Source organism: Tigriopus californicus, chromosome 10 (assembly GCF_007210705.1).
Source record: "Tigriopus californicus strain San Diego chromosome 10, Tcal_SD_v2.1, whole genome shotgun sequence".
Taxonomy (NCBI): domain Eukaryota; kingdom Metazoa; phylum Arthropoda; class Copepoda; order Harpacticoida; family Harpacticidae; genus Tigriopus; species Tigriopus californicus.
Genome location: NC_081449.1, coordinates 10,344,028 through 10,357,780, shown reverse-complemented (window position 1 = coordinate 10,357,780; position 13,753 = coordinate 10,344,028). Strand labels below are relative to the sequence as shown.

The window sequence follows — 13,753 nt, the reverse complement described above, 5'->3', positions numbered from 1 at the left end:
CCAACTTAATCACGCCTGAGGGCTTTTTGAAGACCCATTTTATTGCTGTTTAGCTTCTAATATCCATCAAACGTTGGCCCCAAATTTGGACTCGCAGGGCGAAAGTTACTTCCCAGATGACTTTTCGGAAAGGTTAATGGACGTGAGAAACAGCTCTCTCAACTCATCCACGCAAGCTTCCTTGATCTGACGATTTACAATGACGTAAAAACAATTTCGATACGAATAAAACGAAGTTTTACTCTTGTTCTCTTTCACCTCAATCTTGATGACGAATCGTGAGGTATCGGATTTGTAGTTTCTAGACTCATGTCTAACAGCATTGAAGGTAACTTGAATGGAATCTGGATGAAGTTTGGGTTTGATGTGACCTTGGAGTTGAAGGTTATCCATGAAAATTCTGAACTCGTCGCGTTCCCTCCGGTTCATTTGAAGGCCAGTAATGTTACCCACATTGGGCTTACAACCTTTTTCAATTCCCAAAAAGATGACTCCGCGAATGTGAACATTAAGAAATGCGACGATGTGCTGACTGATGGCATGAAAATCGACATCTTGAGCTCTTCTTCCACCCAGAAACACCACATTACGATTGAAAGCCTTGAACAGACTGCCGTGAAAGTAGTCCATTTCTGATTCCCTCCTCATTTCTTCCTCGAGAGTGGTGACTCGATTTTTGGGCAAGGAGTTTACTTCTTTTTCAAGGGGACTTGAAATTTGATTGTCACAATCTTTCAAGGCATTGTAGCTTAATGACCGCAATGGACGTGTCACCTTGTTTGAGTCATCCAGACTATCCGAATATCTTTTCTTCGAGTGTTTTTGGACGTTAACCTGATCAGAGGATCGATAGTTGCTCTTGAGATGACGTTGATCTCGCGATTTCTTCTCCTGAGCATCCTTGATGGCCATTTTCACACGTTCCCGTTTTTGATGCAAGTTCCCTTCTTTGTACATCTCGATAAGTTTTTGCACTAAGCGTTGCTCATCTGCCTTGGTTAATTTGGGTGGAAGGTCACTGAGAGATTTGGATAATTTGGCGATGGTCCACGTCTCTTGAAAGCGTTGGGATTGCATGAGATCCAAACAATAGAAAAGAGTACTGAGACAATCCATACTGACATGGCCTTGACTAAGTTCTTTGCCAATCAGAGCACAGAGCTTTTGATCTTTTTCGTTGTCACGAAAGTCTTTATCGGTCAAGTTATGCAAATTCAGGTGGATGCCTTTGAAGTAGGCGTGATGGAGAGCCCACGCAGCATCCATCGATTCTTTCCTTTGACTGTAGGTCAAATTCTCCAACATCTGTGGAAAGTTTTCAATACGGTTGAATATCTCGGAGTTGAAATGACTGGCAGCATATTTCAATACTTGAGCGGCATGATCCTGCACAGGTAGACGGATTCGCGGAGCAATGCCTGAAAGATGTTTTTGTTTGAAAATTAGATTAACTTGTCACTCCAATCTGGTTACAAAGAGCCACTTCTGTTCTTACCAAGGATACGTAGATATTTGCACAGAGGTGACAATTTTAACGGGCTTAAAGACGACGGGAGAGGTTCCATGGTGGGCATGTTGACGTTGATTCGAGCTACTACACCTAAATCGTACAGAAACACCCGGTACTGATTCTTGATCACGTTAATAATGACCCCGCGGAAATACTGATTATTGAGACGAAACCGGTTTTCAAATTGCGCGTCTTGCGCTTTCACAATTACGTCCTGGCCAACCGTGGGTTTGACCGACGCCTCGTTAGAATGGACCGCAGTTTGGGCCAATTTCTCATCCATAATGAGCAATTTCTTCGAGAATTCGGCCAAAGTCATTTTGACCACTAGCGCATATCCGGATTCATAGAAGTCCAACACCAACACATCGCACGATTGCTTGGTGACTGAACGAGTCGAAGCACTCAGCGTGGCGGGCTGAGTCGACTCCGGGTACTCCGCCAACAATGTCGAGGACAACGTGGCTTGAGATTCATAGTCCATGATATCGACCCCACCAACGAGTTGATCAAACTTCTGACCGTAGAGCGAATCGAACGGGAGGGAACCCGCCCCATCAAGAACGTCTTGCTCGAACGAGGACCGCCCCGTAGTTGGACAGCCCGTGGGGTAAATGGATCCAACTAAGTGCTCATGGAGTGACTTATCCAGAAGAAGCTGACTCACTGGCCTCACCATCGTGCCCGGATATCGACCGCAGGCGGATTCTGCAGGATCAGCCAAACGCAAGAGACCGCTCAATAGCTCGACCGTCGTGGGAAGTGATCCCAGACTTAGGCGCCAAGTACGAGGTGATCGGTGCAAACGCGCCAAACAGCGGACTATTAACGCCAAAATAGCGGTCAACGTGCGGGTGGAATGTAAGTGTCCATCCCAAGCGGTCCAGGCCGAATGGCCAGATCGCCACAAATCCGGATAGGGTCCGGGTTCCCGGCGAGAGATGAGCCATCGATGAATGGTCCAATCGTCCTTGGGCAAAGCTGCTTGAGCCAAGGCCTGGGCGGCGGCCTCACGTTTGGCCGGGTTCAAGTAGGTGGAGGTCAGATGGTCGAGTAAGAGGTAGATTTCGCGAGGTCCTCCGGAAAGAGGGGTGAGGCTGGAGGGAGCCGATCGATCGGTCACTTGGGGATCGGTGTTGGGCGTTGAGGCCCGCCTGGCCGGGGTCGGGGCTTCAAGGGGTCGAGGGGGACTTGGAGTGGGAGGGGAAGGGGATGGGGATGGTGAAGAGGAGGTCGTCGTATCTGTTGATAAGGCTTTGGGTTGAGATTGAACGGGTTGAGAGTCGGTTTGGAGCGATGCCTGCCAGGCCATCTGGACCCAAGGGGCTCGAGCCACGGCTGGTTGAGCCATGGTGAGGCTGGGCGTGAAAGGGATGAGGCGGATCACGAAGATGTCAAACACTCAATCCAGATCAGGGCGAACCGCCGAACCAACCAAAGGGCTCGTCCCTTACTCGCCCGGTGAAGGTTTAGTTTTGAACCCTCTGTGACCTCTGACTGTTAGGCTCGGCATGGGCTCGCCTAGGCTGGCCAAAGGACACAGGATGAGACGGTGCTAGACAAGTTGCTAGACAAACGAATCGACGTGCTCTTTGTTGTTCATGTTGTGATCAGTTGATGTTCGTTCTTACTGGATGCACCATAGAGCCCTCTAGGTCTCACGATGACGCTATGACAAATCCCGACTCGCATCATTAGTAGTGTCTCTACCCGATGCTACTTCCACGCCGGGTGTAACCATATTTATTTTGCCCATTGCTGAATGTAAGAAGAATGCTACCATTTTAAGGACGTCCGTCTATCTTCTGGGCCAAGAATTGATTAGAACAATATAGACCTATTTGTGGAATGAACAGGCAGTTGCTGCTCAACCTTAAGGCAATGTACCCTATTCCTGAATCGTGATGATTGACCACAGGGGAATTCGGGTAAAATTCCAAAATATATTTGATGTCAGTGGTTGCCAGAAACATCCAAGCACTCCTTGACAGTTAATGAAAGGTGTTTTAATTGCTGATGGGAAAAGAGCAAGTAGCAAGTCATCACAGACACCCAAGTTCTACTTGTTTATAAGCAAAGCTTGGCCAAGCACTAGAACTTGGGCAAGCTTAACCCAAGAAAAGATTCACTGCTAAAGAAGGGGGCCCAACGAGTCAGCTCAGGAAAACGTGGATTTTTTGTTCATTGTGAAAGTCAGATTGCCAGAAACAAACCAAGCATTGAACCAAAGCCACGTGCCTGCGTCAGTGTTGCTGCACATTATTGCTTTTCCTGTATAAGCTGACTTAATTTGCCCTGGCATAAAATTTCTCGCTCAAGTTTGGCCACACCATTTTCCCCTCAAGTGTTTGTGTGCAAACCCAAGTTGGGGCAAGTTCCTACTTGGGCAAGTTCCTATTTGGGCAAGTTCCTACTTGGGCAAGTTCCTACTTGGGCAAGTTCCTACTTGGGCAAGTTCCTACTTGGGCAAGTTCCTACTTGGGCAAGTTCCTACTTAAGCAATAATCTTAAATCATAAGCATCTTAATAAGTGAAAACTGGAGCATAACGGTTGGAAATGATCACCAGTAGCCTCGCTGAAAGGATGGAGGGTGAAAACCGATCCAAGTTAAGGCCTAAATCACCGTTTTAGTCCTGTTGCTTAATGAGATCAAAGCCTACCGAGGTATCTGACGGCAATTGGAAATTTAAGTTGGAAAAAAAGTTTAATTGAAACCTCTATGACTCAAGCAATTGATATTTGCAACGTCTTAAGTCTTCTGTTATGTTAGTGGGTTTCCTGGCTGAATTTGCTGTCTTGATATAAAATCGCATTTCCACCTTGAAAAACTGGAAGAAACATTTGTAAAAAAAAAACAATATTAAAAAATGCATCTTTCTGTTTCATAGATAACATCTTTCTGAAATTTTGACCCCCTAAAAAGTCACATGTCGATTGGCAAAGATAAGGATTTATGCAGCAGGAGCATTTTCAACTACACAACCTTCAAATGTAATGAACTGCAATTTTTTCTACTCTTTTGCGGATTTCCTTACCGCCACTGGGATCGGAATCCCAGCAGTTCAAAACGAATTACGTAGAGTTGGCGGATCAGGCTAACCCTTGAATACAGGGTTGATCATGAATTTTAGTCAGAAACGTGTCCCAGTCTGACTTAAATCCTGTTATTGGATCAACACCTAGATACTCTCTAGGAATATTTGAGGGCAGCAAATTGAACAATGAAGGAGCCCAAGAAAGAAGACAGGTGGACTTCATTGTTCTAATTAGCCTGGAATCTCAAAGGTTTGGAGGTGCTCTCAAGACGTATGTATGTTAAGCCTCTGCGTTCACTATAATTGACCCTAAACCAGGGTTGGGACAAAGCTCATGCATACTTTTGAAATGTACAATATCAAGTACCTTTCGTACCTTCTTTGAATACTGTACAGTCCCAACTTTTCTAGTTTCTCTCAGTACGATAACTCTCTCATCCCTTCATTGAATTCAATGTACCTGGTGAAGCATCTTTGGACCTGCTCGACCTTTTGCAAACCTGTTGAACTCATTGGAGCCCAAATGGGTGAAGCATATTCAAGATGTGGCTGAACAATCGACTTGTACAAAGTTAGCATCGTGATACTATCTCTGGACTTAAACGTGCGATATATCCAACCACCTGTTTGAAAAGCTTTGCTAACTTTCAACTGGATATGCTCACCGAACTTTCCATTATCTTAGAGGACTACACCTAAATCCATCATGGATGAGACGTGCTGAATACCTTGCCTTCATCATCTAATAGTGGAATGTGTAATGCCGGCGTCCCAAATGTCAATGAGCGGAATTCAGTGCCATGGGAACGTTTAGGCAAGCTCTGGCAGGTTCGTTTGTTTGCTGGTACCAGTGTCAGTGATGCATGTTTTGGGCTTCAGTCACGTTTACAAGCAGCTGACCCTTCTTTCACATTGCTATATGAGGAAAGGTCAGCTTCGTTAGAATCAGTTTGAAACGCCAATTGTGTATCACTGGCATTGGCAGGCAAGTTTGTTTGCTGGTACCAACGCTTGCCTAAATGTCCGAAAATTACTCTCACTAACCCAAGAGTAGATTTGGTCTAGGACCTCTACTAGACAACCGGAATTCTGACCATTCCTACCAGAAACTAGTTTTGTATCATCAGCCATACATCAGCATAGGAAGAGATACTACGTTACTGCACTTAGCTCCTGAAGTGGAGCAGTGAAGATGATGAAAAGAAAAGGGCTTAAATTTGATCCCTGAGACACACCCGACTTGTCATCATGTATGTCACCAAGAGATCCCTCAACACCCTGGAAAAGAAATTACAAACTGCGGGGACCGTGTTTTCCGTTTATTGAGGGCGACCAAAACCATCAACCTTCCGTTCCATCCTAAAGATTTCCTTGATCTCATGCACACTTTTCGATTTCAAAAATAAAATGTAGTTCGAAACTTCCATTACACTCTGGTGCTTTAGCTTTTGAAGGTTGAACGGAATTCATTGGTTTCAGGCCCATGTAGCAATTGGTCACTCTGCTGAGTGGTAAGTGAGCCTGTTGGTTGTTTTGGGCTTGCCCGTCATCACTCATCAATAACAACACTTGTCCCCAACTGTCTCTCACATCATCTGATTGCATTTGATCGAGCTTTGACAACGGAGTGGAAATCCAATCTGGAAACTGTCCGTGTTCCTTGGTTGCGTTCTTCGTCGGCCCTCGTAAGTCTCGTGCCATGTCGTGCAGTTACGCCGAGGGCCTCTCGCCCTACGACAACAAGGGTAAACTAGGCCTGCCCGAACAATTCGACCAACCCGACAAGATCCGCGCCCAGGTTGAGATCCTGGCCCAGTGGATCCGGGACAGTCCCCATACCGTGGTCCACACCGGGGCGGGTATTAGCACGGCGGCTGGGATTCCCGATTTCCGTGGGCCCCAGGGCGTGTGGACGCTCGAGCGTCAAGGCCGTCCACCCCCGCCTAGCCTGGACTGGGATAGCGCCACACCCACCTTTACCCATCGGGCGCTTGCCGTGCTAACCCAAGCTCAGCGTGTTCAATTCGTGATTAGCCAGAATATCGATGGGCTCCATATGCGGTCCAGCTTAAGTCGGCGGCATTTAGCCGAGCTCCATGGCAACATGTTTGTGGATCAATGTACCGTTTGCCAACGCCAATTTGTGCGCGCCCAGCCCGCCGCCACCGTAGGACAGAAGGTCGATGCCAGTCGCTCCTGCCCAGCACCCCGCCCCAATGGCCGGCGGTGTCGCGGGAAATTGGCCGATTTCGTGCTAGATTGGGAAGCCGAATTGCCCGAGCACGATCTTGACTTGTCCTTGGCCCATTCCACCTTGGCGCACCTCAGTATTGTCATGGGCTCCACCCTCCAGATCATTCCGGCCGGGAATCTGCCTACGTACGCCCCCAAGTTCCATTCCACGGGCAAGCTGGTCATCATTAACCTCCAACCCACCAAACACGACAAAAAGGCCGATCTCATTATTAGGGGTTACGTGGACGAAGTCATGAAACTGCTCATGACCGAGCTGACCCTACCCGTGCCTGATTATCAGCCTACGGTTGACCCGGTGGCCATGCAGTTGGCCGTTGCCAATCCCGAGACGTTTATCGAATGGACGCAAGATGGCCCAGCGGCCGAGAAACTAACGGAAATGGCTCAGGACGTAGAAAAGAAGTTTAAATTGAAGCGCAAGGCGGCTAAAGACTCGGCCCAATCGATGCTGGGGAAGATGCTCAAAAAGGCTGAGTCTGACGACAAGCCCATAAAAACTGAAGAGGAATCATTGGAATCGAAAGAGCTGAAACTGCCTGCTACATCAAAGCCCAGCGCATTATTAAACCAAGCTACTGACTAAATTTTCCGGACTTAAGCTATAGAATGTACGGAGGTAATTCAGCTAAGGTTATGGAGTTCCTATGTATGGACTTAGACTCAGTTTAGGGTTTTAAACGTTTGTATTTTTATATAGATAACTTGCGATCAGACGTGTAACGATGAAGAACACTACACCGTCACATGAACCATTTAATAGCTTCGACCAAAGAGCGTGTAGAATTGGGCCGGCTTTGAGCATCCGAGCTTAACGCAAGAAGCGTTTTTGCTCAAAGTCTTTAACGGTTTAAATGGGATGCACAACGATTTGGCTCCCATAGATGGAGCTCCTTCCTCGACTTCAACGTTATTCTTGCTCTCCTCCTTGATAATTTCTTCACAAGTCTTGTCGCCGCAAAAAGGTGCTTCGATGGTCTTGCATTGATCCAAGGCCGCAACAAAGTCCGCCCATTTATCCACAGACACGTGGTGTGACTCCAAGTCAGCCTTGGCTTTTTGGAACATATCAGATTGAATGGAGTCTAATAAGTTCTTGACCCCCGCAACCACGTTGGCCTTTTCCATGGGGATCTTGGCACCGGTATCACGTCGCACCGCCATGTACTGGTTCTTCTTCATGTCTCTTGGACCAAGCTCAAGTCGGACTGGCACGCCTTTCAACTCCCAGTGATTGAACTTCCATCCGGGTGAGACATTTTCCCGCATATCACCACGAACTCGGATTCCAGCGCCTTGCAACGTGTCCACGTATTCTTGGCATGCTTCATAGAGCGATTTACGATCCTCGTCCGAACCGGAGATGCCGCAAGGCACCACAACCACTTGGAAGTTGGCAACGTTGGGTGGCAGAACCAGTCCTTTGTCATCTCCATGAACCATAACTAAAACTCCGAGGGTACGGGTGGTCAATCCCCAAGAGTTCTGGAACACAAATTGCTTCTCGCCCGTTTCCGGACTCTCAAAAGTTACGTCGAACATCTTGGAGAAGTTTTGTCCCAGGTGATGGGAGGTGGCACCCTGGATGGATCTTCCGGCTGCAGCGATGTAAGCTTCTACGGTCGTGGTGTAATCACCCCCTGCGAATTTCTCCTTCTCGGTTTTGCGTCCTGGAATGACGGGAATGGCTAGCAAGTCCTCGTAGATCCGACGGTAGAGATCCAAGATCTGCAGCACCTCTTTGTCCGCTTCCGGTTGAGTGGCAAAAGCAGTGTGGCCTTCTTGCCATAAGAACTCGCGGGTTCTTAGGAAGGGCTGGGGTTGTTTGAATTCCCATCGCTAGAAATAGAAGATACAACCATGTCAGTTTCAGGCTGTCTTGATATGGATTCTCGAAATTATCTTACCACAACGTTGCTCCATTGGTTGATTCGCAAGGGCAAATCTCGATGGGATTGAATCCATTTGGCGAAAGCGGGATACATGATGGTCTCACTCGTAGGGCGAATGGCAATCGGTTCGGCCAATTCAGAATCGCCGGACTTTGTCACCCAGGCCACTTCCGGTGAGAAATCGGCAATGTGATCCTTCTCCTTTTGGAGGGCGGTTTGCGAGACAAACATAGGAAAATAGCAATTCTCCACGCCCAGTTTCTTTATTTCTTCATCGAAGAAGGCCACGATTTTCTCCCAAATGGAGAAGGCCCATGGGCGAAGGATGTAGCAACCAGAGACATCATAGTATTCTAAGAGTTCTCCCTTGACAATGATTTGGGAATACCAATCCGAGAGGGATTCGCTTTTCTTGGCCTCCATACCCAATCGAGTGACTTTCTGGCCCGTGGGATTGTCCTCCTTCTTGGCAGCGGTTTCAGGCTTGTTGGCCTTCTTGGCCGTACAGCAGTCTGGCCCGTGGGATTGTCCTCCTTCTTGGCAGCGGTTTCAGGCTTGTTGGCCTTCTTCTCTTTGGGCTTTCTCGCTCCTCCTCCTCCACCTCCTTTTCTACCACCAGCGCCCGACGAATTCTGATCGCCCGTATTGGCGGGAGGGGTCCAATCACGGCCCAATTTCTCTTTGAACTTGGCCTTTAAATCCAACAGGATCTTAATGTTGGCATCCACATCAGCTTTGTCGGCCTTTTCACCCTTTAATTTTCGGACGACGTCGCCTTGCTTGGCAATATTATCTTGCAGATCTTTCTCTAGGTCGCTAAGCTCGAAAGTTGTGGTCTTGCTCGGCGAAGAAGACTTCTTGTTGTCGCGGGGAGGAGGGTTAGCGGGATTTCCCGGTTTCCAGTCCTGTCCTGTTGCCGTCTTAAATTGGGCCTTCAGGTCGAGGAGAGTTTGGACGGCGGCTGTAATCTTGGCCTTGTCGGCCTTATCCACCTTCAATTGACGCACCAGATCCCCCTGCTGTGTAATCTGATCATTAAGACCAGATCCAGTATCGCCACCTGCAGTAGCGGCCTTTGAAGTAGATTTTGTTGAGGTGGGTAGGCCAGGTTTCCATTCAGACCCGGTGGCGGTCTTAAACTGAGCTTTCAAGTCCAAAAGAGATTTAACGGCAGCATCCACTTGAGCTTTGTCTGCTTTTTCCCCTTTGAGTTTCCTCACCAAATCTCCTTGCGCGATGACCTTGGCGTTCAAGTCTCCATTGTCGGAAACAGGAGATGGTCCACTTTCTGGTTCAGTCACATGTGCACCAGGTTTCCAGTCTTTTCCCGTGGCTTTCTTGTATTCCGCTTTAGCAGCCAAAAGGCTCTTTACAGCTTGGTCAATATCGGCTTTGCTGGCCTTGTCAGATTTCAGCTTCCGTACCAAATCACCTTGCTGGGTGACCGTGTCATTGAGCTCGTCTCCATGATTCTTTCCCGTTGGCTTTGCGGTGGTGGTTGTGGGAGTTTTGATATTGGTCAGAATACCCGGTTTCCATTCGGAACCAGTAGCCGACTTGTATTGAGCCTTGAGGTCAAGTAGGGTCTTGACGGCTTGATCAATTTCGGCCTTGCCACTTTTGTTGGACTTCAAGGAACGAACAATCTCACCTTGAGCAACGATCTTATCGTGAATAGCCGGAGCATCTCCACCGCTGCCCACTGAAGTTGCTTTGGGGGTAGATTTCTTGTTCCCACCTCCCGCACTTTTTCCTTTGCCACTTGGCTGAGTCTGAGGGATTTTGGCTACACTTTTGCCCGGTGGGCCATAGCTAGTGGGCGTTCCATCAGGAATAGCAATCAATCGAATTGGCACGGGCTTGCAAGAGTTGGCTGAAGGGGGGCTGTAAGGCTGATCCACAATGAAGAAACCGCGCCTTTGAACTTGAATGATGTCGCCCTTTTTCAGTTTGACAAATTCCGGATCGCCCAAGAACTCCATCTCGAACTTGGTTTCCTCGCCAATGTACTGCTTGAAATCATCGTCTTTATCCAGGACTGCCTTCTTGATGATGTGATCGTAGTACACCTGGATCGTAGGAATGGAAGAGGCTTTCGCAGTTTGAGCTAACCAAGTCACCTTCAGTGTCTTCTTGAAGTCCTTGTTGTCCAAGTTGGGCTCAGCCTCCACCGACACGACCTTGTTGCCATTTCGGACGATCTTCTTGATAGTCATGTTACCCCAATTGATAAACGTTGCATTGGTTCCTTCCACCAGAGCGTCGGCATCGGTTCCGTCGATCAGGATTTGAGACGACTGCCAGATGGTCTTTTGGCCTATCGACGGGTCTTTAGGATGAAGGTCAGCTTGAGTGGCACATTCCTTGACCCCGGCCAGATGAACGGTAACATTGTAGGTCTTGTCAACAGTGGTGTAGCGAGGGGCTACTGGGTCGATGACCTTCTTGTTCATGGCCCAAATCTTGTCCCATTCCATAAACACCACCGAGCGAGAAGATCCTTGAGCCACAATGAATTGCTTCAGGGCTTCAATGGTAAGTCCTCGCCGTAAAACTCCCCTGACAGTTGGGAAACGTGGATCTTCCCATCCATCCACATATCCGTTCTCAACAAACCAGGTCAATTTCCGCTTGGACATGACCTATCAAGTAGATTGGGAAGAATTCGTAAACAAATAATTCAGAACCATTCCTTCAATCTTAACATCTTACAGTGTTGGTCATGCTCAATCGTGAATAAGCGTACACGTGTGGTTTCCGGAGACCTAGGGCGTCGATGAACCAAAAGAACTGTTCATCTCGATCCATGTACTCGGTGGTACGCAAGGCATGGGTAACGCCTTCAATGCTGTCCACAATGGGACACGCGAAGTCGTAGGTGGGATACACCTTGTACTTGTTACCCGTGGCGGGATGGGTTTCCGGTTTGCAACGGTAAATAGTTGGATCGCGCATGCTCCCATTATCCGAATTCATGTTCATCTTGGCTCTCACGGCGCACTTCTGACCCATCTCGGAGCCCTTCTTCATCTCCTCCCACATCTTTAAATTCTTTTCCACGTTATTATCGCGGTTCGTCGAGTTTTGACGTTGCTCACGTTCAGCCTTCATGGTCTAAGGAGGAGGAGGAATAACTTAAAATAAACCTCTTTTGATTTGAGAGTGGGACGAAGCTATTGAGGGAACAGACTTACCTCGGCATCGGTATCATCCACAAAAGCTTTTCCTTCTTTGAGAAGCTTTTCGCAATATTTAAGCATGGTTTCAAAATGGTCGGAAGTTCGAGAGAAATGATCATACTTGACCTGAAGGAGCTTCAAGTCGTGCAAGATGACCTCTTCAAACTCTTCCTTCTCTTTGGCAGGATTCGTGTCATCAAAACGAAGGATCAATTTGCCTTGAAAGTGTTGCTGGTAGTGTTGGTTCAGCAACACAGCCTTGGCATGACCAATATGAAGAAATCTGTAACACATCAGCACAATCCATCAATGAAATCCGAACATAGTAACCGTTAAATAGAATGTTTCAACGTACCCACTCGCCTCAGGCGGGAATCTCACAACCACCTTTCCCATCTCGGCTCCAGGAAGTTCTACAAACTTTCCCTCGTCCTTGGTTTGCTTGGCCTTGGCACGATCGTCCGCTTGGTGTTTAGCTGCGTTAGCGGCAGTCGGTTTAGCTCCCTTGGGTGTAGTATCCTTGTGACTGGACCGGCGGCGTTGATTGCCCCGAGGTCCTGGTTTTGGCAAATCCGTTGGAGTCGGCAATAGGTTCTTAGGAAAATCCATCACCACCGGCTTCACCTCAGGCTGATTCTCCATAAATTCGTACCAGGCCTTGGTCTTGGTTGGCGCAGTACCATTCGCCATCATACCCTATGGCAAGGATCATGATCGTGTGAATGAACTAAAAACTTAAGTAACTCATACAAGTCAAACGAACCTGCCAGAAACCACTACCAAAAAGTGATCCAAAGAGAGCATAATCCGCGGCGGACTTGATGTTGTTCACCATATATTGAGTTGGTTCCACGACAGACTCAATGTAGTTGATTGAACCAAGGAACTCTTTGACGTTCGACAGTGGTCCAATGGTCAAGGACAGCCAATGGTCGATCTTGGTTCGGCTCAGAATGTCATTGCCATACAGATTGAGATGGCCAGCGGAGCGAGCCAAGTATCTGTTATCAAGTTCCCAAGTGTATGTCAAATCGATGCCGACCAATGGACGAATAAGGAATATGATAATTACCGAATGATTGTGGCTGAGTTGTTCAGTGCGATATCTTGACCCACATTCATTCGGGTTTGTTCGGCCCATTTGACCCCGTTTCCAGTCACCTTGGCCATCAGAACGGCCCCGAAAGGCGGATTTTTCTTGGATGCCTCCAAATTCATACTTCAAGGAAGAAGAATAAAAACAACAACATTTAATGCCACAGACATGAAATAAGGAAATGAATACTCATATTCGTTGGTCTTAAACAAGCTAAAAGACAACTAATGATGTTGCCGTTTTATTTTGCGCTCTGAAATCGAGAGTAGACATCTAACAAATCACTTTGATTTCGGGGCTTGACTGTCGCCAAGGCTTGTCTGAAATGTTCCCATGTAATTTCCTGAGCTTCAATGTCTTCTTCCAGAGCTTTCAGGGCTGCCTCGTTGCAAATCGCGGCGATTTCCGCTCCAGAGTAGCCTTGGGTGTTTAAAACTAGCGAATCGAAGGAGACATCAGAGGCTAATGGTTTTTTCCTGGTGTGGACTTGGAACACTTTCCGACGGGTTTCCTCATCAGGCAGCGGCACGTAGAAATGACGATCCAAGCGACCGGGCCGGATCAAGGCTTTGTCAATCATGTCGGGTCGATTGGTGGCCGCCACAATCGTGACATCTTTCAATTGCTCCACCCCATCCATTTCGGTGAGGATCTGGGCCAAAACGCGATCGCCCACTTTCCCACTTCCTCCACGTTCAGAACCCAAAGCGTCGATCTCGTCAAAGAAGATGATGGCGGGCGCCACTTGACGGGCCTTGCGAAACAAATCTCGAACTGGAAACAAACT

General features: G+C 47.8%; 4 protein-coding genes across 4 annotated transcripts in view; 1 reads left to right on the top strand and 3 right to left on the bottom strand.

The window, feature by feature from the left end:
• Positions 1 to 23: 23 nt before the first annotated feature.
• On the bottom strand, positions 24 to 3,130 carry LOC131888047 (uncharacterized). Its single transcript, XM_059236825.1, has 2 exons — positions 1,496 to 3,130; positions 24 to 1,418 (listed from the first exon to the last, which is right to left on the bottom strand). Exons 1-2 carry the CDS (start codon positions 2,859 to 2,861, stop codon positions 106 to 108), a joined length of 2,679 nt encoding a protein of 892 aa, XP_059092808.1. The 5' UTR covers positions 2,862 to 3,130; the 3' UTR covers positions 24 to 105.
• Positions 3,131 to 6,080: 2,950 nt separating this feature from the next.
• On the top strand, positions 6,081 to 8,313 carry LOC131889702 (NAD-dependent protein deacetylase Sirt6-like). Its single transcript, XM_059238865.1, has one exon. It carries the CDS (start codon positions 6,246 to 6,248, stop codon positions 7,383 to 7,385), a length of 1,140 nt encoding a protein of 379 aa, XP_059094848.1. The 5' UTR covers positions 6,081 to 6,245; the 3' UTR covers positions 7,386 to 8,313.
• Positions 7,467 to 13,753, bottom strand: part of LOC131889701 (bifunctional glutamate/proline--tRNA ligase-like) — an 8,469-nt gene continuing 2,182 nt past the window's right edge. The window contains 8 exon segments of the mRNA XM_059238864.1: positions 7,467 to 8,638; positions 8,707 to 9,182; positions 9,185 to 11,333; positions 11,404 to 11,805; positions 11,886 to 12,153; positions 12,226 to 12,566; positions 12,634 to 12,871; positions 12,943 to 13,089. Of these exon segments, the coding sequence (XP_059094847.1) occupies positions 7,556 to 8,638; positions 8,707 to 9,182; positions 9,185 to 11,333; positions 11,404 to 11,805; positions 11,886 to 12,153; positions 12,226 to 12,566; positions 12,634 to 12,871; positions 12,943 to 13,088 (5,103 nt within the window). The 5' untranslated portion in view covers position 13,089 and the 3' untranslated portion in view covers positions 7,467 to 7,555.
• The window catches only part of LOC131889550 (ATPase family gene 2 protein homolog A-like), a 2,644-nt gene continuing 1,980 nt past the window's right edge, over positions 13,090 to 13,753 (bottom strand). Inside the window, exon 2 of the mRNA XM_059238678.1 lies at positions 13,090 to 13,740. Within this exon, the coding sequence (XP_059094661.1) occupies positions 13,208 to 13,740 (533 nt within the window). The 3' untranslated portion in view covers positions 13,090 to 13,207. The remainder of the gene's footprint in view (positions 13,741 to 13,753) is intronic.

Coding starts and splice junctions, on each gene's coding strand:
- LOC131889702 (XM_059238865.1), top strand. CDS start 6,246: ATGTCGTGCAGTTACGCCGAGGGCCTCTCGCCCTACGACAACAAGGGT.
- LOC131888047 (XM_059236825.1), bottom strand. CDS start 2,861: ATGGCTCAACCAGCCGTGGCTCGAGCCCCTTGGGTCCAGATGGCCTGG. Junction 1,419..1,495: donor CAAATATCTACGTATCCTTG/GTAAGAACAGAA, acceptor AACATCTTTCAG/GCATTGCTCCGCGAATCCGT.